The sequence below is a fragment of the Electrona antarctica genome, assembly GCF_951216825.1.
Source record: "Electrona antarctica genome assembly, chromosome: 11".
Lineage (NCBI taxonomy): Eukaryota > Metazoa > Chordata > Actinopteri > Myctophiformes > Myctophidae > Electrona > Electrona antarctica.
The window spans coordinates 41,912,512-41,936,738 of record NC_136792.1 but is presented as its reverse complement, the minus strand read 5'-3'; the positions used below and the strand labels follow the sequence as shown (position 1 = coordinate 41,936,738).

General features: G+C 41.2%; 2 protein-coding genes across 5 annotated transcripts in view; one reads left to right on the top strand and one right to left on the bottom strand.

Annotated features, from left to right (window-relative positions):
* The window catches only part of gucy2f (guanylate cyclase 2F, retinal), a 30,376-nt gene extending 22,090 nt beyond the window's left edge, over window positions 1–8,286 (top strand). The window contains exons 14-19 of the mRNA XM_079514271.1: window positions 1,321–1,513; window positions 2,562–2,736; window positions 3,960–4,058; window positions 4,359–4,453; window positions 4,988–5,073; window positions 7,517–8,286. Of these exons, the coding sequence (XP_079370397.1) occupies window positions 1,321–1,513; window positions 2,562–2,736; window positions 3,960–4,058; window positions 4,359–4,453; window positions 4,988–5,073; window positions 7,517–7,586 (718 nt within the window). The 3' untranslated portion in view covers window positions 7,587–8,286. The remainder of the gene's footprint in view (window positions 1–1,320; window positions 1,514–2,561; window positions 2,737–3,959; window positions 4,059–4,358; window positions 4,454–4,987; window positions 5,074–7,516) is intronic.
* Window positions 8,287–8,896: 610 nt separating this feature from the next.
* On the bottom strand, window positions 8,897–20,181 carry serpinh1b (serpin peptidase inhibitor, clade H (heat shock protein 47), member 1b). Of its 4 annotated transcripts, XM_079513646.1 has the most exons (8): window positions 20,137–20,181; window positions 19,234–19,285; window positions 16,310–16,564; window positions 13,079–13,271; window positions 12,546–12,816; window positions 12,150–12,248; window positions 11,667–11,899; window positions 8,897–10,955 (listed from the first exon to the last, which is right to left on the bottom strand). In XM_079513646.1, exons 3-8 carry the CDS (start codon window positions 16,531–16,533, stop codon window positions 10,653–10,655), a joined length of 1,323 nt encoding a protein of 440 aa, XP_079369772.1. In that variant the 5' UTR covers window positions 16,534–16,564; window positions 19,234–19,285; window positions 20,137–20,181; the 3' UTR covers window positions 8,897–10,652. The 4 variants fall into 4 exon arrangements, with proteins under 4 accessions (XP_079369772.1, XP_079369774.1, XP_079369773.1 ...); XM_079513648.1 differs by lacking the exon at window positions 19,234–19,285 and having other exon boundaries at window positions 20,137–20,167; XM_079513647.1 differs by lacking the exon at window positions 20,137–20,181 and having other exon boundaries at window positions 19,234–19,613.
* Window positions 20,182–24,227: the final 4,046 nt, after the last annotated feature.

Sequence of the window (24,227 nt, the reverse complement as noted above, 5' to 3'; positions counted from 1 at the left end):
GCAGTTGAAACACGTGAGTGCTTATACATTTTAGATGATGAAACATATGAACTTATGTCCTTAGCTAATAGGTCAACAATTCTGTCGTGCCTAGCAATGTACATTCCCTTAGCAGCCATTAAGAATATGTGACAGTGTTTCTGTAACTGGAGTGTGGTCATGGTGCAGACAATGAGGAGGAAACGTGTTAGGGTACCACAGAGAGAGATTGAGTCTGGTTGGAAGGACCTGTAATCTGGCTTTGACTGTAAAGGTCCTCATCAACTGCATAATTCTTGAATATTGTATGAGATACGGTGTGGTCTGCATCGGGAAGGCAAGCAAGCTTCCCCTGTAGTTTTTAACCAGTCCAGTGTTGTTGTTGTTTTTGCTGTTGTAACATTACAAGGTACCTCCGTGCATTGACTGGTGATATATGGTGTTCCGCACCAATTACAGTACTCCTTACTGAGATCGAACAGTTGGTAATAATGTCCTCAGAAACTGCTACAGATTCAGAGTCAGGTCGAACCCAGCACAGAGATACTCCAGTTCTCACACAGAGGTCATTGAGGTCAGGGCGTCAGGTCAATCTGACGACACCCCAAACCCAGTAGCATGTGAGTCCATTTTAGGGTTGAGCTATCTTCTAAACCCCAAGAAACTTGGCTCGCCCTCTGCTGCCAGTGGCACTTTACGCCGTTTCATATCTAGAAACAGAGAAGATCTAGCAAGTTCCCTGACAGTCGTGTCATCACTGTTCAGCATGTTTATCAAGTGAGCCAGCCTTGTGGCGTTATATATCCACTCCACGTTCGGCACGCCAAACCCACCGTCCTGTTTGGACTGGAAAATAATGTCTCTGGTGGTGTGGGTGGTGTCTACATTGTCGTTTTACATGCTAGATGAACGTTGGAGAAGAGGTGTTGTACTCTAGTCAGGGCGCCCTGCCTAATAGCCTCCAACTTCATCAGCAGTGGTAGTGGTGAAGCGTCAATCAGGTTCAGCCTAGCTGTAAACTCGGATGTTATGTACTCAACCTGTTCTTTCCATTCCCTGATATTAAATCTATGCCCTAGGTTGTTGTATGACTCATGTAGGTCATACACACGTATGGGAGTTGATGGTGAACTCAGGGCTTTTGTCAGCCTTAGACTTATTACACACACACACACACACACACACACACACACACACACACACACACACACACACACACACACACACACACACACACACACACACACACACACACACACACACACAGTGAAAAAAATAATTACAAAATTATACCACACACGTGCAGATGTAAACATGCATTTTCTCTTCTCTTTTCTGCAGCTCTGTGGCAGAGGCTCTGAAGACAGGAGGCGTTGTGGAGCCAGAGTACTTTGACGAGGTGACAATTTACTTCAGCGACATTGTGGGCTTCACCACCATATCCTCACTCAGTGACCCCATCGAGGTGGTTGACCTCCTGAATGACCTCTACACCCTGTTTGACGCTGTCCTTAGTAACCATGATGTCTACAAGGTCAGCTTGTGTGTGGATGAGAACTACTTTGAGCAACACACATAAACAAGCGCTTTGGATAAAGGTGCTATAGAAATGCAGACCATTTTCACGATGTACCTTAAAGGCGTAGTGAAACGGAAATGGTGGACATTTTATTTTGAAGTTTCAGACGGTCTCAAATTGAAACACCGCTATGAAGTTTCTGAACCAATCAGAGCGTCGCATCCCTTCAGGGGATGGGACGGTAGCTAGGGACGGTAGCTATGCTACGCAGGACAGCGTGTGGATGTTTGTTTACAAATCAGATAGTCGTCCAGCTTTACCAGTTTACTCTTATGTGGCTTATTTCTACCCTATAATGTTTTCAGATACATTTTTTAGCGTGATGATTAAGTTAAAACCGAGTAATACACTCTCTGGATGTTATCTTGAATGGGAATAAAAACGGAAGATTAATCAGTAGCAGCTGTGCAGCCTGTGCTGGACGGATGCGGAGATATGGGGAATTAAACGGGTGAGCTTCATTTTTATTGGCTTTTATCGCTGTGGGCCTCGACACGTCATCACGCAGCACGTTTTCGTTTTCAGGAAGTAATAAAAAAAATATTTTTAGTTTGATATAAAAACACACAAAAATGAAAACTAAAACTTAAAACTTTCTTGCCGCCAGCATTAAATCGCGCATTGCCAAGGTTTTATCGCACGGAACACTTATTTTGAAGAGCCAAATATCCGTAACCGCATGTTACAATGACAAAATGCTGTATGTGGTGTCTTGACGTGTCTTGTGTTCTCTCGCTCGGTGCAGAAAAAACCCGACCGCGAGTATCACAGCGCCTGCTGTCGGCCGTTGAAAAACCTTGTTTTTTGAAAACGACATTCATTGCACCGATTTAACACCGTTTTCTACGGTTCTGGCGGGCTGCATGTTAATACTAATATTTTACAACTGAGTGAGACCCTCTCTCCAAAATACCTTTTGACACAGCAATCGACATGAGGGTTTATATAGTAATTCAGTAATTAATGATGCTCTTTGTTACAAATATGTCCATGTTTCCTGTAGGTGGAGACCATTGGCGATGCTTACATGGTGGCATCAGGTCTACCTAAGAGAAATGGCAACAAGCATGCTGCAGAGATTGCCAACATGTCTCTGAACATCCTCAGTTCAGTTGGAACCTTTCAGATGCGACACATGCCTGATGTACCTATCAGGATACGCATAGGGATGCATTCAGGTTGGGATATTGTTTTAGCTGGCATTTAATCAGAAAATAGAAAAATAGATGCGACACTCAACACTATTGAAAATATAAACCGGTAGCGTTTCAGCCCATCATTGGAAACTTGGAAAGCTGAGTTTGCTTTTTTATGGATATGGTAATGTGAAGCCATTATTGGACTCAGGCTGTTGAGTGCAAACCTTGGTAACGCTGGCATTTAACCCTACTTTCCTTTGCCCCATCACCCCAATCACCACAATCTCTGGTGTCATCTGTGATTTTCTTCAGTATTCATCAAAATACAGAACAGTTGTAGTGAATCAGGGAGAGGAATTCATCATCATTCATCATCTTTTGTTTTGATTTGTTATGCTTCATATGCCTATTCTCTTTATTCAGACCGCAGCCATCTTGCCAGCAAGGTGATACCTAGGTGACACTTCCCATAGAGAGCCCATTCATCCAAACAGAAAAGTCCTCTCTAATTATTATATTAAACACCGTCAAAATCACCAACATTGCAGCTGTAGGGAAAGCTTGAATTATCCTCTTTCAATCTGTAAAGTTTGTGTTTAATAAAAATCCACCGTAGACATTTTATGAGCTACTTCCTGTCAAGAAATTCCTTGCAAATGATTATTTTCTAAGTATCAGAGTATGGAAGCGCTCGTTATCAGTAATCCTGCTGCCTCCTGCATTATGTGCACATTCAAAACGGTGGTACGCATCGGCCGTTGAGTGATAGTCAACGAGCACTTCCAAACTCCAGCGCTTAGAAAAAATCATCTGCAAGGAATTTCTTGACAGGAAGTAGCTCATAAAATGTCTACGGTGGATTTCTATGAAACAAACACTTCACCGATTGAAAGAAGATAATTCAAGCTTTCCCTACAGCTGCAATGTTATTGATTGGTGATTTTGACGTTTAATATAATTAGAGAGGACGTTTGGATGAATGGGCTGTCTATGGGAAGTGTCACCTAGGTATCACCTTGCTGGCAAGATGGCTGCAGTCTGAATAAAGAGAATGCCTGAGCCTATGACAATCAATAACTTCTGTGTTTAGCTTGTTGTTGTTGCCTCTTCACAGGACTGTACAGTGTGGATGCATGGCAAGTTTACTCATTCCAAAAGGCCTCATTGATTTTAGAGATATTTGAGAGAGGAGAAAAACATATATGAATGTATTGTGATTACATTGTACTGATTAGCTTAAATGTATCAATGTATATTTGCAGGGTCCTGTGTAGCTGGGGTGGTGGGTCTGACCATGCCTCGCTACTGCCTTTTTGGAGACACAGTCAACACTGCCTCTCGTATGGAATCCACTGGGCTGCGTGAGTCTCCTACATACTCTGTTCTGTCTCCTATCCCTCTTCTCTTCTCTTCTCTTCTCTTCTCTTCTCTTCTCTTCTCTTCTCTTCTCTTCTCTTCTCTTCTCTTCTCTTCTCTTCTCTTCTCTTCTCTTCTCTTCTCTTCTCTTCTCTTCTCTTCTCTTCTCTTCTCTTCTCTTCTCCTCTCCTCTCCTCTCCTCTCCTCTCCTCTCCTCTTCTTGATGAATTATATGTTCATTATTCCCATTCTACATTGGGATGTTTTGTTGTTGGTTTTTCACATCAACTCTGTTTCTCCCTCAGCTTATAGAATCCATGTGAATATAAGCACTGTGAACATCCTCCGTTCTCTCAATACTGGTTATAAGATAGAGGTCAGGGGCAAAACTGAGCTGAAGGTAAGATTATCTCCACGTCTGCAATCCTCTTATCGCGATGCCTTATTCATAAAGTGGAAGTTGATTCTCACGTGTGAGAGTGAGTTGATTCTCACTCTCACACGTCTAACCCTAACCCACATTACACCTCACATGGCACCCCTTGTTAATGCTTGAGTAGTTTTCTCAAGACAAGTCTTAAGAGGTTTTGGTTAATTTCAAAACTGAAAACAGGATGAGACTAGATCTTGATTAAAATATACATGATACGATGTGTAATTTGTATTAAACAGGGACTAACATAAAAGACTAACCTGCCACATTTGTTATGATTTTATGTTACAAACCCTTTACTAACTTTTTCAAAGTTCTCCATCTAACACGGACCGAATGATTGATTTATTTATTTATTTATTTATTTATTTATTTATTTATTTATTTATTTATTTATTTATTTATTTATTTATTTATTTATTTATTTATTTATTTATTTATTTATTTATTTATTTATTTATTTATTTATTTATTTATTTATTTATTTTAAATCTTTTTCAGGGTAAAGGAATTGAAGAAACATACTGGCTAGTTGGAAAATCAGACTTTACAAAGCCTTTGCCAAAACCTCCAGTTATCAAACCAGGGTAAGAATACACGGTTTACTCTTTGTTTTTGCAATGGTTTTGTTTTTGTTTTGTCAGAAACGAATTATTGGACTCAGCATCACCTTACAGATTGTTGCCTTGTTTTAAATTACAAATAGTAATTTCAGAATTTTAGCTGATGACGACGACGATGACGACTATTATTATTACCACTGAGGGCGTGAAGCGCTGAAACAACAGAGCTTCTTAATACGACAGTTATTAATCTGGTGTCAGTGAGGTCAGATGTAGAGTTGCTTGCCGGCTCCATATATGCGGAAGTAGGTCCAGTCTTCTTCATCTATGGCCATCCAGGGCTTGATGAGGTTAGTGTCATGATCTTCATACAGTAAATGGAGATCCAGGTGATGATAGTCAGCTCCATATATGGAGCGGCTTGCGGCTCGCGACGGCGTCCTCCGTGAGACTCTGGTGGTGGCGCTGATGCTGCTCTCTGTTCAGGCGGCGCTGGCTCGCGATCCTCTAGATCGGGCGAACGCTGGCGCTTTGACATGGGATCAACTTTGACCAAAAAAATGCACAATGAAAACCAGGTTTTGATGCCATATATAGCGTGTCTTGAGTATAGGGTTTGATGAGGTCAGATCGACATATGGAGACGGCCATATATGGAGCGTAGCACAAGGCTTGACGGACTGAGAACCATATATGGAGCGTGGCATGAGGCGTGTCACGAGGTGGCGTGATCTTCATATATGGAGACGGCCATATATGGAGCGTGTCACGAAGCGTGACAGACTGACAACCATATATGGAGGTGTGACGCTTGACTGACAGGTATTGCTGGTTTTCATAGTAATCAGTGACCTACGGTCGCAATTATTACTGGACAACGGTGTATCCCACCGACTCAAGGCCGGGCACTGCACTCCCTGTGGTGATGTGGAACGCGCATGTGTCAAATTTGAAGTCGGTGGGGCGAACGTTTCTCGAGTTATGTGGATTACAGACGTACATGCATAGAGACGTGCTGCATTTATAGATAGATAGAGTAGTAGTAGTAGTAGTAGTAGTACTGTATTTGGCCCAAATTCAACTATTATTCAACTATTGCCTACTGCTCTGCTACCCAAATAATTTTGGTAGCAGAGCAGTGAATACTAGAAAGTCTGTTTAAATTCAAGGTGTAAGTTTTAGTAGTTGACTTGTCTCCCTGTTAACACTTTAGAATTTTATGTTAACAATGATCACCTGACTGAGGCTGCTGTTGCATTATTGAACAATGCATTGTGTAACAGTGACTAACTAAATTAATGATTCACTATAAATAAGAACTCTGAATGTGACTTTAGGGAAGACAACCATGGACTGAACCCGGACGATATAGCTGCGTATATGAAAAGGAAAGCGGAGAAAAAGCGTGATCATTCCCGCTCAGTCCAAACATAGGAGGTAGCTCTTGGTGTTGTGGTGAAAATCAAGCTGTAGATGCAGTGACGTATATTGTGGTGTTGTGGCTTTTGTAATCTGTCAGAATGTTGAAGCACTGCATGACACCATCACCCCCCGACACATGCACGCACGCACGCACGCACACACACACGCACGCACGCACGCACGCACGCACGCATGCACGCACGCACGCACGCACGCACGCACGCACGCACGCACGCACGCACGCACGCACTCACACTGAGATGTGTGAGCACAAACTCGTGCACATGCATACATACAAGAGGCACATCTGAATGTACACACGCACGCACGCACGCACGCACGCACGCACGCACATGCACACAGGTTCTAATGCACACACATAGACACATGTATGTGATCTCCATTATTTGCCTCTTGATCTACTTGTCTCATTAATCTCTTGATCTTATCACCTTCTAAATCTTTCTAAGCAGATTCATCTTTTCCCTGGGAGAGGTCCTCTTAATTTAGGTCAAGCATTTTTCAATGTGCCTGGTTTTGTTCAATTCTCCAATTTATTTTGTGGCGGTATTCTGTCTGTGATGTTTTCTAGCCTTCTTTTATTGTTGTTTTGTGGTTATCATTCTGCTGCAGTGGTTGTTATAAACATTTAATGAATATATGTCCATGCCTAGAATTGCACTTGCCATTTTAGTAGTGTAATTTGGAATATTACATCATACCAGAATGCATTGAGTGGCACAAATAAACCCAGAATCTAAACAATATGTGTCCAGACTGCAGCGTTATTGGTATTTTATATAGCGTAGATAAACAATATGGTAAAGTTGACCAAATCCAACCAGAGCCTTAACTGCGGGTTCTCCTCTACAATGACTCTGATTTTGGCTGTTGTTTGGCTACTTTGAAGGATAGTAAAGGAAAAGCATATCAGTATAGTGTTCCTTAGCTCTTTAAAAACTGTCCTATTGAAATGGCAAGTGCAACGCTGGCCCATAACATACTGAGGATGCTGAGCCCTAACTCTAACCTTTCCCCCATTCAGGGACAAATGGCAGGAGATGGTAACAGAGGAGATTAAGACCATATTTCGCAAGGCTCACAAAAAGACCTGAGCAAGAGGACACAAGGGTGAGATAAAAGCAAGAAAAAGGACATATTCGCACAACGAGAGCGGGCAGGGATGGCTGCAAGGGGTGAGCAGAGGATGGAAAGCACAACCATACGCACAGTAGGCTTAGGGCGGACTCCTATAATAGGATTGATCAGTGTCTGCGGGCTAATCTGCTGCAAGCTAGCACAGCAGAACAAAAACATCACTAATGTGATGAGAGCTGAAGGCTTTACCAGCCCGCACTGTACTCTACCAGTGGTGCCACAAGGAAAGTTGCACATCTTCACTCCTCTCTCTGTGCTCATTGGCCACTGAGTGGTCTCTTATGTCATATAGCAACCAGAATGAACAAATTGGAAGATAACACTCCACCTCTCGCCCATGGGAAAATATATATTGAGATATTATTTTCTTTACAAATGCATTGTTTCTTTGCTTTGCTGTGGAGGCACAACTTAGAGATATTTTGGGTGTTTTTCCTTGAGAAAGGAAGTAGTAAAGAACGAGGGTTTCTATGGTGGAAAAGGCTGCTACGTAACTCTATATATAATTATAGTGTCACTGAGCTACAGGACTCTATATTTCTATTGTGTTTGTATCAATGGGGTGGTGTGTGACAGAAGAATGAGACAACACCGTTCAAAGTTGCATTAACTACACAATGTTATGACTTCATTTGAACTGTGAAGCTGTATGTTGTTGTTTTTCCCAGATGTTGCACTCTTTAAAAGGAGAGAATTATAGTCTTGATGTCTGAGCCAGAAAAAACAATGTTTGGAGAAAAGAAAGGGTTGACATTTGGCTCTTCATTTAGGATGGAGGGATGTGCAATTGAAAGACATGGTTTGAAAGCAGTCTGCGATGGATTTTTTTCCATCCGTCACCACATGACTGGAAATCAGGTCATGAATAATGAACATAATATCCGCATGAAGTGCCCATAAAACAACATGGGTGTTCATGGGTTCACAAATATTTATACACAATATAGACAGTTTATACTTCTGTGTTATATGGAAGTATAATTATACTTATAGGCTACTACACAAGAATACAATTAGATAAAAAATGGAAACCCACACTGTTCTGACTGATGTACATCATGAGTAGCCTACTTAAATGTTACTCCACATGAGTCATCCTTAATGCTGCCTTCATTGACAAGAGCACCATCTGTCGTTCAGGTGATGTAAATGAACTCAATGTACTTAAGGACTCTGAAAATGGACAACTTACAAAAGAGAAATAATAATACATATAGTTGGCCGCTGCCTCATTATCTTTAGCAATGAAGCATGCATGTGGATGTTGGAGGAAATAGCACATAATCATAATAACGGGAATAAGAACACATTATTTATTCTTTATGTATAGTTAATATGAGCAGGATCACCTGGAAAAGTGTACAATATGCATTTTATTTTCAATATTCATTTCTTTCTTGTAATGTATATGTTTGTAAATGTATTAATGAGGTACATACACACATGTATGTATAATGGCATAATGAAGCAAATAAATCCTTTATTTGTAACAAGTTTGAGTTTACTCCATTGCACTATGCAACCAGCATCAGGAGATGGCGCCAAGACCTTCCCTCAGATATCATTCATTTGTTTAAATGTTCATTATTCACCCAAGCAGAGCCTTCAAGTTAATTTGTGTCTGAGATGAGTCACGGAAAGTGATACATTAAATGTTTGCTATTATACGCCATTCATTTGTAAATTAATTCCATACTTGGATTTCTTATTTTCTCCTTGGCAACCTCATTTGAATATGAATATGAATTTGAACATTGTATGACCTGCAAACAAATTTATCAGACGAAGATGAAAAACTCATCAAAGAACACTGCTGGGATACTATTATCACTATTATTTTATTATCTCAGCTGTGCTGGATTGGAACATATTTATAAGCTTCGTCTAGGTCTAGTCCATATATAGCCCTAATGCCGTTGCGGCATTATGGACCAGAACTATGGACCAGAACTATAGGCCTCTTCATACTCGCTCCATGAGACCCCTGCACTCCAGTTTCAACATTTCAAGCTTTGTGATTGATATAGCGAAAGATCAATCTGTCTCTGAATCAAAGACCTGCTGACTGTTTCTACTTAGAAATAGGCCTACTAATGTTTTGAATGTAAGAAAAGCTTGACGCAGACGTTTGGGTTGGAACTCTGGGTTGGTGTGTCCTTTAGGCCCATAGCCAGGAGGAGGAGTCAGTTGTCAAATCCCCACATTCCAGGAAAGGTTGGAATGCTCACCCTCCAGCCAACTGGAAACTATCTGTGTAAAGCCTGAGAACTGATTCCCCTGGTTAAATATTATAGCTAAATATTAGTATTGTATTGTATTTCAGTAGCATTTCTACTTTATGCACGCACGCGCATGCACACACACATACACACACACACACACACACACACACACACACACACACACACACACACACACTTCATCAGGAGTGTCCCCAAAAATTAGCAGATAACCACGGGTCACAATTTTCATTATTTTAAAACTTTAAAAAATATATATTAAAAGGAACATTTTTGGACATAATGATAATGCATGAAAACGCAGATAGCTTAGCCATGTAGCCTACCTGTTAGGCCTACTGCCAAAGACCAGGATAATAAAACGACATTGAAATGTAGAGCGATCATCCTTAATATAAGCATGCTGTCTGCAGTGTCTGCTGTTGATTTGCATAAGGCACATAATGGTGATTAGCCCGTGTTCTCAAATGCATTATTTACACCAAAACCACTTGTTTTAGTTCTTGCTAAAATCATTAAGCTCAGCCAACATACGCACGCACGCACGCACACACACACACACACACACACACACACACACACACACACACACACACACACACACACACACACACACACACACACACACACACACACACACACACACACACACACACACGCACAAACACATACACAAATATTTTGTTCATGTGATGATTTAACCTGTGAAAGTATATTAGTCACCCAAGTTACTCCCCAAAAAACAAAAAAATTACAGAAGAAACCGCACCAACATACACATTATTATAACTCATCACGCATCTTGTCTCCGTTGGGTCGCACCATTCTGCCAATGTAGAGGATGGAGTTGGTCTTGTTGTCCTTCACCAGGAAGATGAAGGGATGGTCGACGTAGAAGAGCCTTGGATCTTTCATCTTGTCCGTGGCGTACATGCTGGTGTCCATTGGGTTACCCTCTGTGCCCAGCTCAAAGGCGGAGGCATGGAAGACATCGGAGAGGTAGAGGTCCTTCTTGCCGGAGATATTGGACAGGTCAGCCTTGGCCTTGTCCACAGCCTCTGTCAGACCAAGCTCGCCAAGATTTTTCTGGAAAGAGGAGAGGAGATATTAATGGATGGAAATAAACCAGCAAACCGATAGATTGTGCATAGATTGTGCATCACCCATTCACGCACCGATGTCGGAGGAAACCATGCAAGGCACCAACCTGCACATCGGGAGCAATTAGGGGTTCAGAGTCTTGCTCAAGGACACTTCGACACTAACTCTGGGGGGACCGGCCACTCTACCCCCCTCTATTACAACAATTCCTTTGGCAATATTATTAAATTAGTTTTAGCCTTTACTTTAAAGGAGCATTCAGTGATTTGGGTGATTTGGGAAAAAAAACCGGTCCACCCGGTAACAAGATGTGCACATGCACACGCTCTACAGTGGGGGAAGTACAACAGACCAACAACACATGCACCAAGGCCCGCCCCACTCGATCATGATTGGAGGAAGGCCCCTCTCATCCTGATTGGATGAAGGCTTTGCCACCCAAAGCCCAAACCGAAACTAGGGTTTTTTGACCCCAGGGGTTAACTGGGGACAGGGAGGAACTCCTTATATGGTCAGCACACTTTATAGTAGGGAGGATTATCCAAAAAATAAGAAAAAATAAGTGATATTTGAATTAAGTGAAATCACTGAATATACCTTTAATGTATCACAGAGTGGAAATATACTTCTACAGTATGGACCTTTGTCTTCCTACTAAGAAACAACCAAAAAAACAACAACATAATCACTGCTTACCTGAAGGTTGTGGCTGACTTCCATGCTGACCTTCGGGAGGGAGATGGCCACGGCCCTCTGCTCCATCTTGCTGAGCCAGGTGTCCACCTGCTTCCTGGTGAGAAGCTTCTCCAGCCGCTTGAGGGGCTCCAGGTGCTGTGGCATGATCATGATCATGGAGGCCTGCTTCTTGCCCAGGGGCATGCTGAGCACAAAGACCCGGTTCTCTGCATCCTCGTGGAAGTCATAGAGACCTGCATGGTAGGAGCAGATATAGGAGAATCCCAATGTTTGTAAGTTGTAATAACATGTAATAAAAATGTGCTGCTCAGCTTTTTATGTGTTTTAATCGCTGCATTGTTGTGTGTTTCTCTCACTTTTGCCTTGTGTTATTCAACAATGTAACAATTTTAATTGAAATACAATAACATGGAATAATGCTATTTTGACTGATTTGGTCAAGTGGTACTGTATCTAAATAAAAGTAAAAATTGTATAACCCACCTGTGCGATGCATCATTTGCATAGTGATTTGCAATGACCGGGAAGACATGAAAATACGGTTGTCCACCATCTTCTCATGAAATCTCTCCTCCCAGTGAGCTGTGCATGGGCAAACAGGAAGAGATTCAGTTCTCTTTTACCGTTGCAAATTAACCACTTATTACCACTTTATTATTAACCACCTTACTCCAATAACTGGGGTCTATACTAGGCCTCCTCCTTTTTTCCCTCTACACCAAATCTCAATTGTCAAAGATATAGCCAATCTACAAGCTCACAACACGCCTTGATACTTATAGATCTTCTATTCTCAAATAGGGATGCTTCTTGCTTGATGATTTTTCAAAGGTTGGTGAAAAACACTCCTGACAGTCGATGTGTTCATTCTCTACTTACGCTTAAAGAACATGGCGTTGACAATCATGGCTCCATCTGCATTCTGCACATCCTTGGTGACCTCAGGCAGTTTGCCATCTGTTGAATTGGCCGCCCACTCATTGATGGAGTTGACGGCAGTCTTCTTGTCGCTGAAGTTGATCTTTAAATGGTCATAGTTGTAATGCTTCTTGCTGTTCTTCACAAAGTCATCGACAAAGGACACAGAACTGGGCCCATACAGGCGGTTGCTGATCTTCCAGGTACAGTTTCTTGTCTTGGCATCACTCAGCTGATGTCATGTTAATATAAAAGATGAGATGAGTTAGATATGGTTAAAAACATACATTTTCCTTAAAGGGAAATTGCTGAAGTCAGAAACATATTTGCAGTGTAATGTTTTGAGACCAATAGTTAATTAAGTACAATAGTTATCAGAAGTCTGTTGTTATCCAGATTATAACAGTTTTATAGGACAAATTAATACATTTGTTTTGGGGGGAATTTAGAAACAATGTAAACACAATTATTTCATTACGTTCCATTAAGCCTACCTCTGCCAGCAGCTCGGAGATGCCTGTGTGAACATGCTCGTCTTTCAACTTGTCAACGCTGAGGACAGTCTTCACCTGGGAAGCTGTGGAGGACTTGCCACCGAGGGCCACCATCCCCAGGGAAGAAGCCACCACTACAGGGGAGATGAGGATGTTCTCTGTGTCTTTCTCCTTTGCTATGTTGTGGTACAGGCTAAACCAGAAGCAGAGATACAGTATACAATTATTAATTACCATCATTCTGAGATGAAGAAAGAATATGTCACCTGACAAGTTGTACACATAATAAACTAGAAAAAGTGCCCTTCTGGGCACAGGTCTCCACCAGGAGGATAGGAGTGTGTGTGATGTTTGGCAAAATGTTTAGGAGTAATATAAACATGTTTTTTTGTTTGTTTGTTTCTTGCAACAATTTTCTTTTGTTGAGGAAATGCAGAGCCAGATCACTCATAGCATCTCTGAGGATAGAATTCTGGATGAGCAGGACACTCCAGGCTACTCCTGAAAACTTTGGAAGGCAATCTTAGCTAATCAGTGTAGAATCTGAGAAATCCAACAGGCTCGTCTTGATCACATGACTACAGAGATCATGTGTACCGATTTGCGTGAGATTTGGATGAAATCTGTGCATCTGTGCGACTAACATAAACAATGTGTTTTGCAGAAATCGGCCTCATGGTGGCGCTATAACCGGCAGATGTGGAGGGATGCAGGGAAAATGTTTTCCATGGCCTCTAGGGAGTGCGCATACATAAGTTGTATACAGATCGATGCAGTTATAGGTAAAAACAGGAATTGGCCTGTTATAGCGCCACCGTGAGGCTGATTTGGGGAAAAAATGTGTCATGTCGTCCTCAGCCTAGTGGAAATGTGTGTGTATAATTTCATGGAAATTGGACACTGTTTGTGATTTGTGGCATTTTGTTCGAAACGGACCAATCATGTGAGCTTTGGAAGCCAATCTTAGCCAATCAGGATGGAAGATGGGAAATTGTGCAGATCCGTGTTGATCACATGACTATGGAGATAGTGTATACCGAATTGTGTGATGTATGGATAAAATGTGTACGAGTTATCTACAAAAATGTGTTTTGCCTAAATCGGCCTCATGGTGGCGCTATAACAGGCCGTTGAGGAATATTTGGGGCAGAGGTTCGTCGTTGGCATCCAGGGAGTGTGTGTGCACAGTTTGGCATGGATCGGGCCAACGGTGCCGGAGATTAGCTGATAACGGACTGACAGAAGGACGGACGGACGGAAGGACACACACACGGACGGAGTGCAAAACATACTCTCTCCCCATGCCTTCGGCCTGGTGGAGACAATTAATATTAGGGCTTGTCGCCACGATCTGGATGATCCCCGGTTGCTAGGAGACACATACTACACTACAGGCAGGACGTGGGGAAAAGATCTCCGCTGGCCCTAGTATGTTGTATGTATCTTTTTCAGAAAAAGGGATTTATCTCAGATTTTTTGTTCCCAGGTTGTGTTTTTGGTCCAAACAAGCTTTGAAGAAGAAGAAGAAGAATTGAAGCTGTGAACTGAAACAAGATGGGGTTAAGCGTCTTGCTCAGGGACACTTTGACACGGCTGGGTGAACTTTGGACCTTCTGATTACCAAACGGCCTCTCTCTAGTCTACCCATTCAGCTGCAGCCCTCACCCCCCAAAAAGTATTTGGAGAATGCGGGCATCGATCCCGCTACTTCTCGCATGCTAAGCGAGCGCTCTACCATTTGAGCTAATTCCCCTTGTACTGTCTTTGTGCTGCAGTGTGCTCACTAAGTGCGGGGCTGGCCGAATTCCCTCCTAACCCCCCCCCCCAAAAAACAAATTAAAAAACTCCACTCTTGGGGGCTATTATTAATGTAGTAGCCAGGGAGAAGATGGGGTTAAAGGGTAAGACCACTTTTTTAGAGGTTTGGGTTGTTTTCTTACCTTATTATGGGCAAAATATTCCATCCCATGAGTTATTTCGCTCCGTTGTGTTGTTTATTAGCAATTTAAGAAATAAAAATAGTCGCTCATTGACTTCCATTGTAACGGGGAAACAGCTCTCAAAGTCACTCATTGGCACATGAACCAACGCAACAAAAGCTGATTCTGACAGTTTATGACATCAGGAAAACGCATGCGGTTTTATTTTTAATAAAAAATGTCAACTTTGTCTTGTTTTGACTAATTTGTGTAGAAAGAAGATCCGGTAGGTATGCCTACGCCGACCGAATCACTGCTGTAAAAAACGATCTGATTGGACCAAAACTGTACACCACTTCCTTATTGGAAACGACGGAGATGTAAACAAAAGGATTTGATCTCATCAGCTTGTCACTAAAAACATACACAATGGACGTGTTTGAGGGAGACACTTTAGAAGACACTTTAGAAGAAGTGTGTAAAGTGTCTGTGTCTGGGACTGCTCGTATGCGAGGCAGCAGCTGCAGCTGGGTGAATCTCAAACAGCGTGGAGACTTCTGTTTACAAACGAAACCTCGCAAGACGTCACCGCGAGAGTTGGGAACGCCGTAGTACTGCTCCAGTCTATCTCCGACTAAAATAGTAACTTTAAAAAATCTATCTTAAAAGACGAAAATAAAACCGCATGAGTTTTCCTGATGTCATAAACTGTCCGAATCAGCTTTTGTTGCGTTGGTTCATGTGCCAATGAGTGACTTTGAGAGCTGTTTCCCCGTTACAATGGAAGTCAATGAGCGACTATTTTTATTTTTTAAATTGCTAATAAACAACACAACGGAGCGAAATAACTCATGGAATGGAATAGTTTGCCCATAATAAGGTAAGAAAACAACCCAAACCTCAAATAAAGTGTCATGTGTCTTAGGGACACGTGAGCTATGTAGACTGGCAGGATCGGGAGCTGTACAATGTATTAACATTATATACAATAAAATGTTTGTTTAAACGGTATTATGCAATATACAATATGATATAATATAAATAAATATAAATATAGAATATAACGTCATCAATGTTAAATCATGAGCAATCTGAGAACCCATCGGCAAAAAACAAAGGAAAAACAGCGCCCTCATTTGAATACAACAGTCATGAGTAAATCAGTCAGTGTTGATGCTACAATACAAGTTGGTGTAAATTGCTTCCATGAGCAGAACAAATAGCTTTAACAAAAAAAAGTGTACACCAAATAGGCTACCACACATTTTGATGTGTTCAAGCTAAGCGTTAACAACACAGGATATCATCACACCTCAAAGCCAGGTTGAAGGTGTTGTCAGCCAGTGTGGTGGCATGGCTGCTCAGCTTCTTGACCTCTGCAGAGGTCATGTTGTCAGCCAGTGTGGTGGCATGGCTGCTCAGCTTCTTGACCTCTGCAGAGGTCATGTTGTCAGCCAGTGTGGTGGCATGGCTGCTCAGCTTCTTGACCTCTGCAGAGGTCATCAGGGCCATAAGGCACAGCACAACAATCCACATCCTGTTTGCCTCGTCAAGCAGCAATTACAGCCTGTAAAGAAGACAACAGTAAGTTAAGTGTGTAAAGGTTAGACCTCCAGAAAAACGCATGCAGAAATCCTTGATTATGCGTCTTAAAGTCCTTGATTATGCGGGCTAAAATACTTTTGCGGGTAGTTGTGAAATGTGTGGAAGGTTGCGAAAAGTTGAAAAAGTTGAAAAATCCGGAATGTTGCAAAATATGCGAAAAACATTTAAATGCGAAATATGCTGAAAGTTGTGAGTAATGCGAAATATGTGAAAAGTTGCAAAATATGCCATTTGGCTGATTATGCGGTAAATTATGCATACATGGATTTTTCTGGGGGGTCTAAAAGGTTATTCATGACCCAGAGTTGAAAAAAAAAAGTTTTACGTAAAGCAGCACATATGCACCAAGCCAAATTCATATCATACAACAGTGACGCCCTCCGAAAATAACTGATTTTCAACAGCAAAAGGGGGGCCGTTTTTCAATTGAAAATCAATTATTTAAAGAAGTTAGGATTGAGGTTGTGAAATGGGATATATGACCGATTCATCACAGTGCTCCATATTTAGCTGAAAGTTGTGTGGGAAAGGTCACAGGCTCAGCATGGATTGTAATCCTGTTACAAGGGCCCAGAGGAAAAAGGGGCAGGGTTTGTTGAGAAGCACACTGACTGAAGCCTCAAGCCGAGGGAAACCATTCCCCCTCCACCGCCCCAACTGCAGACATGTTGTTTCCTGCCATGTTAGCAGGAAGGAAGCCCTGAAGTCCAGGTTTTCTGCTGCAACTTACTACTACTTAACCATAGAGCTCTGTGTGCTGACACAATTTGTTCCTTCACTTGAGGGAGGCCAAATTGTTTGGTCGAAACGTTCTTGTACTCTGATGACCTGAGTCTTCTGACACTTTTTGCAAAATTGTCGGAGCAAAGATGTTGTGCGGATCTTTCTTTTAAATAATGAATTGCATTTTATAGCGCTTTTCCAAGTGCTCAAAGCGCTTTACAATGGTTCATTCATTCATACATTGGGAGGTGAAGCGGTGAACAGTCGACGGCAGCGTCCTCACTTCCCACATTCAATTTACAATTTACAATTTAGGCATTTAGCAGACGCTCTTAATCCAGAGCGATTTACATTAAGCAATAACAAAAAGCATGGCATACATCACATGTATAAAAAGTAGTTATCATGAATCATGCGTAAACTAAGAACGTAACAGTGGAGTATCTATGTAAACTATACATACTATACTATATAATATATTATACATGTGTACTATAAAGTGCTATGACTACATAAAGTGCAATTCTAGAGCTGTCTACATAACAAGCTATAAGTCTGTTTAAAATACTATCTAAGTCTACATAATGTGCTATCTAAGGGGCTAGGCTAGGGCAAGTGCTGCGGGCCATGGTGGAGTCTGAAGAGGTGGGTTTTCAGACTACGGCGGAAGATTGGGAGTGAGGCTGCAGTTCTGACTGCAATGGGAAGTGCATTCCATAGTTTTGGAGCCAGAAGGGAGAAGAGTTTGGGACGTGTGGAGCGTTGTCCCGGCGTTTTTAGTGAAGGTACCTCCAGCTTCCCTGCGTTGGCTGATCTGAGTGAGCGGGAGGGTTTGTAGGGTACGATCATACTTGTGAGATATGGGGGGGCCATGCCTTTGGTTGCTTTGAATGCCAGCATCAGAGTTTTGTATTCTGTGCGGGCAGCGACCGGGAGCCAATGGAGCGAGCGGAGAAGGGGGGAGACGTGTGAGAATTTTGGTTGGTTGAAGACCAAGCGTGCTGCGGCATTTTGGATCAGTTGGAGGGGCTTAAGTGCACATGCCGGTAGGCCAGTAAGGAGGGAGTTGCAATAGTCAAGTTTTGACAAGACTGTTGTCTGGATTAGGAGCTGGGCTGACTCCTGGGTGAGGAACGGTCTAATTCGTCGTATGTTGTAGAGTGTAAACCTACAGGATCTAGTGACAGCTGTGATGTGTGTTTTGAACGAGAGCTGACTGTCCAGGACAACACCAAGGTTCCTGGCTGTCGGGACAGACTTTACCAGGGCGTTGTCTACGGAGATAGTTAGCTCCCGCATAGGGCAGGACTTAGCTGGGAAGAACAGAAGCTCACACACCAATGGTGGCGAGCTCACACCGACCGACTCATTGGAGGCAATGTAGGGGTCAGTGTCTTGCCCAAGGACACTTCGACATGTGGACAAGAGGAGCCGGGATTCGAACCGCCAACCCAGGGATCATTGGACGACCTACTCTACCTCCTGAGCTGTGGCTTACACCAGCGACCAGCACCAGCGACTTACCTGAATGTGCACAACATTCGCCTTTGAACTATGTTCCTCTCGGGCTTTAGTTAATATGTATTCTATTCAGTATGCTACAAACATATTAATGTGAGAATTTAAAGAGGTCCCAAAAACATAATTTTCTTTCACCATGAAATATTATGGCAAATCCTTGTGCCCAGGATATTCTGTTTCTTACATTACAAAGGTTCTATGATCTATGATAATGATCTCCAAGTTCAGGGCATGTGCCAGCAAGTCTAATCTACACAATCACCCTTTTTTAGGCCAATAGCCTGGCATTTATCTGATGAAGACTCCAGTTGGCAGGCTCCTTTGCTCCTGTATATCCCTGTCTGAATGATAAATGTTACACACATTGCATTTGTTTTGTTTGGATACCTTGAATACTTTTCATACTGATCTGGTCTGCCATTTTCATTCTTTATAGATTCTGAAAGACAGACAAGAGGTGCATTTTGGTAATCTCCATAGACAGAGCAGACAGAAAGATGTTTATCTCCCAGCTAGTCAGGAAACCAAGCAGGGCAGAGCGAGGAGAGAAATGGATACAAGACGGGAGTCGGATTCAAACTCGAGGCCTTGCGATTCACAAGGAATATATAGTCTGTGCACAAAATGGAATCCAAGCAGAAATACATCATTTAAGCTCTGGTGGAGAAATATTCTTTCCTTAGTGTATGTTCTAATCTACAGCATTCTTCCTTTAGCTCTGCTTTTTAACCTTTGTGAGCCACACATGTATTCATGAATTAGCTATAATCTTGTTACCATCATGCAGAAACAAGCAGACACATTCGCTCTCATTGGGTTATATGTGATCCACACAAATAAAACACTTTTCATCCAGTTGAGTCCACAATACCCGAGTAAAGAAGGATCCAAATTCCAGAGATTCATTAGAACGTCCGACCACCCAAAGGAATGAACACAGAGTCATTCAATAAGGCTTACAGAATGTGTACATGCATATCGAATCTAGTCATGCGAATCAATATTCAACAATATGCATGCAACAGACTAACATCTTTAACATAATCTCTTAGTGAAGTTGCATGACAAATTCTGTTTTGTAGATCTACTTATACACAGTTTTCCTCTTTTCAGTGAAATCCAACAACAAAAAAGGTAAGAAGAAAAGGGTGCAGGTGGGAGTACAGGACAACCTATAAAAGCTCAAATGTAAAAAAGTGTATCACTGTTACTTTGTAGACAAAGCTCTTGTAGACAAAGCTCTCCTTTCAGAAAACAAAACCTTATCAGCAGTGATCATCCAATCCTTACCTGGCACAGAACTGCTAGATTTTCTCCTCCTTGTGTTTCTCGTAGAGTGTGTAGCTTTGAATGCAGGGTCAACTGCTCTATATACGCTTTCAGAGAAACTTCTGGAAATGGGTATGGGATATTCAAATGAGTTGGTCTGTCTTTCCCCAGGAATATTCTAGCTGGAAGTCTGGGACGTCCCACTTTATCCAGAGGCTACAATAGTAGGAGTGGACTACAGTAAAAATGAACCCCATATGAGCGCTGATCTGATCTCTGTATTGTGTATGAGTTCAAACCAAGGGGGTTGGGGGATCTGATCCCAGGTCAGTACCTAGAAATTCTCAACTCCCATAGTTTTTAAGGTCTTAATGTTGCTAGCTGACTCAATCACCCCCACTAGTTTCATCATATCTAAAAACAGAGATGAAATATAATTACGAAAATGCATTGATTTAATCCATAAAAGTACATAAAGTCAATGTCATTAGAGCATGTTCCTCCCTGGAGAGACGTAGCACTGAATCAGTGAATAGGCACATTGTGTGCATAGTGTACTAAACATCCACTCCCTCAAGAAAGACGAACAAAAGCTTATCCTGATTAACCTACAAACACAGATTCATTCTATTCAGGTATTCTTTTTACTTTTTGTTGCGGCAAAAGTATACAAGTTAAGCCCTTAAAGGACTTCAGAAAGAAGTTGCATTCTTTCAGCTCCGCCATCCCCCACACTGCCACGTCTACAACTGGTGGGTGGTTCAGGGTCAGGGATGTGGGTGGGATGAGGGAGAGGATGGGAGGGGAGCTGCAGTCAAGGAGGAACCATTGCCGTAAATAGTGGTCGTGAATTAAAGACCTGAATCCTCTCCTCTGGGAGAGACTTTACAGAAACAGATGTATGCTGAAAACCTGAAAACCATCATGCCTTTCTGAGTTCTCTGATGCAATGCATAATGCAGGACCAATAGTCATCTTTTTTCTTCTTTTTTTTAATGTTTATTCATTTTTTGTTTTTTACAAATATAGTAAAGTAAATTGAGAAATACAAACAGAGTAACAAATACAAAAAACTTAAACACACACAACAACACACAAATTCCAAATCAAGACAACCAAAGAACATTCAAAACAAAACAAAATAAAATAAAAATATATATAAAATAAAATAAAACCCACTCCAATATAGTCAATATACAAAGCAGTTCATGGTCACAAACATCATCCAGACAAGGCAGGTTGGCTAGTCAGGCGACAGCTATAGTCATCATTATAACACAAATCAGTGTCTGTCCTTTTCTGTGATTGTGCATATTCAATAAATGTACAAAATCTTGAATAATATTAATTTTAGAGTTACGTTAACAATGTTTATATGTCTAACTAAAACGTTTTCCTACCATGAGGATGTCCTTCTATTTGCAGCTCTACCATACATTGTCCTGACTTGCCTTCCATTGATGTGCAAGGCCAAGGGGAATTAAGCACCTGGGCCAGAAGCTTCTAGAACATTGTTTGATCTGCGCCGTGAACATACCTTTCTTCAATACTTGTTTATGAATAGCCTACCTAGATTTCAATATCCAGTTTACATAGATTTATATACTGGTGTACATTTGCATTGTATACATAGATTCATAATATACAGTAAACATAGATTTACAGTATATTGTACTAGTGATACTAAATGTGTGGCTCTGGCTCTGCTACATTGGTCGAGATCTGGTTAATGTCTTTCAGATGATTGAGAAGTTGGGGGCAGTTACCTCTACCTGATATCATTGCTGTATTTTCACAAACTCTCGCGATCTGACTGGAATGGGCATAACCACAATGGAATCACAGTGGAAACATATGGTCTAGCTACATATTATTTCCACCCCAACGTCAGTTTAGTTCACCTGAAAAGGCTGGATACATTTTGGTTTCATGTTGTTTCTCTCCCTTGTTTATGAGAAAATTATATACAAGTCCCACCGGGTTTGATTTATAAAGTAATACAAAAGAAAATGAATATGCTGACAAAAAAAAGTCTCAAAATACCCACTAACTTGCAATTATACAAGGGTAGTTTTTGTCTTGCAAAACAGTAGCTGTCAAAACATTTCTGTTGTTGTATTATATAACTTTAGAGAGCATCTAAACTCTAACATTTGAAGGCACTGCCTGTGAGGTCATCATGACACCTGCCAAACTTTCTACTGCTTCAGCAGCTTCACTCAGCCAGACGTTGGACACACCATACCATGCAGAGGACTGATTGTATGTTACCATGATGATGCAAGACCTAAGAATGTTCCATTTCCTCTGTGAAATGATGCAACCTTATTAAGGATTACTACGTGAGTACAGCTGGGAGTGAGTGTTAGCGCTGTAACCTAATTATGCAAGTTAAATGCACAATAAATCAAACTCGCATCATGTGTTTTGATTAGATAAAAAGCAATGGTAATAACCATCATCAATTTATTAATGAAAATCGGCTTTATTAAATGTAGCATACGAAAAGGTAAAGGCTGTTCTTATGTCCACTTTAGTTAGAAAATTACATGGTAATACATTTTGGAGACACTGATGCTGTGTAAATGTGTTCATGTGTGAATAAGATTCTATGCATTTATATATTTAAAAGTGGCCTTCCATTTTCCTTTTAATTTTTACTGTCAAGCTATAACGTCAAGGTTCACGTAAAATGTTGTAAGTATAAGAATGTAACTCACCAGTTTAAAACACGCAATTTACTATGAAAACCTGCATTTCCCATCAGTCGTCTCACGCCTCATGTCACGCATCGTGTCACGCCTCCATATATGGTCACGCCTCGTGACATCACGCCTTGTGACACGTCACGCCACCATTTATGGCCGTCTCCATATGAGATCATAACACCTCATCAAACCCTGTATAGCCATACATAGAGAAGACTGGATCATCACCTAGATCTGCATATATGGAGCTGGCCAGCAACTCTACATCTGACCTCAAACCTCAAACCCTTAGATCTTGCCCAGCAGTCTGCTGTCACCCAGGCGGATTCCTGCACGCTTCTCGCCCTCAGGGCGTCTTAAGGTTATTAATATAATAATAATAATAATAATAATCATCATCATCATCATCATCATCATCATCATCATCTCAGGCAAATAATTGAATACAAATATTTTGATAATAAAAATTCAAACAGGTAAAGCATAACATTATGAAACCTATGTGAAGAAATGTCTACTTCTGTAGAATAAAGAAATGTGAAGTAGCCTATAGTTGAGGAAAAGCCAGAGATCCAGATAGAATTAACATGCCCTCTAGTGGGAAAAGTTACACACTTTCCTGACAAGAGTCAAAGTTTCTTCAGAGCACACAGTGTTTTATAATTGAGGGCACACAGATTAGAGGAAAGTTTGGATTCCCCTTAATTGAAGTACTCTTCATGGCCAAAGGGCACCAATTCAGAATGACACCGCATTAAATATTAGGCTAATCCACAGACAGAGTTAATATTCTTTTTACCCTATAGGGTCATTGTACATTTTGCTAATCACTCCCAAAACACAGTTCTACAATAGTTCAACAATAATTCATTTTGAAATGAAGTTAGTTTTTCCTCCCGTGCAAGTTAGATAATGGTGAATACAAGCCCGCGGGGCTATATCTTGCGCCTTAACCCTTGTCCCTAAACTTATTTGCCATTTTTTACTATTTAAAAAAACCTTTTAAAATAGTTCAAATAGCTGATCTACAAGCTCACAACATGTAGATGTAGATCGGCTAGTTGAACTATTTTAAAATGATTTTCAAAATAGTAAAAAATGGCAAATAAGAGACAAGAGAGTCTCTTGAAGAGACTCAGATAAGGGATAAGGGTGGCGCAAGATGGGTCCGACGTCTGTTATCAATGGCACTGAATGGCACTGTGACCAAGTCACCACTAGATGGAGGCAAAACAGCACAAAATAAACTAAATTCCTTTCTGTGCAACAATCCTCGAATGAAAAAAATATTATTTTGAAAAGGTAGGTTCTGAGAGAATCCTATTATTATTATTATTATTATTATTATTATTATTATTATTATTATTATTATTATTATTATTATTATTATTATTATTATTTCAA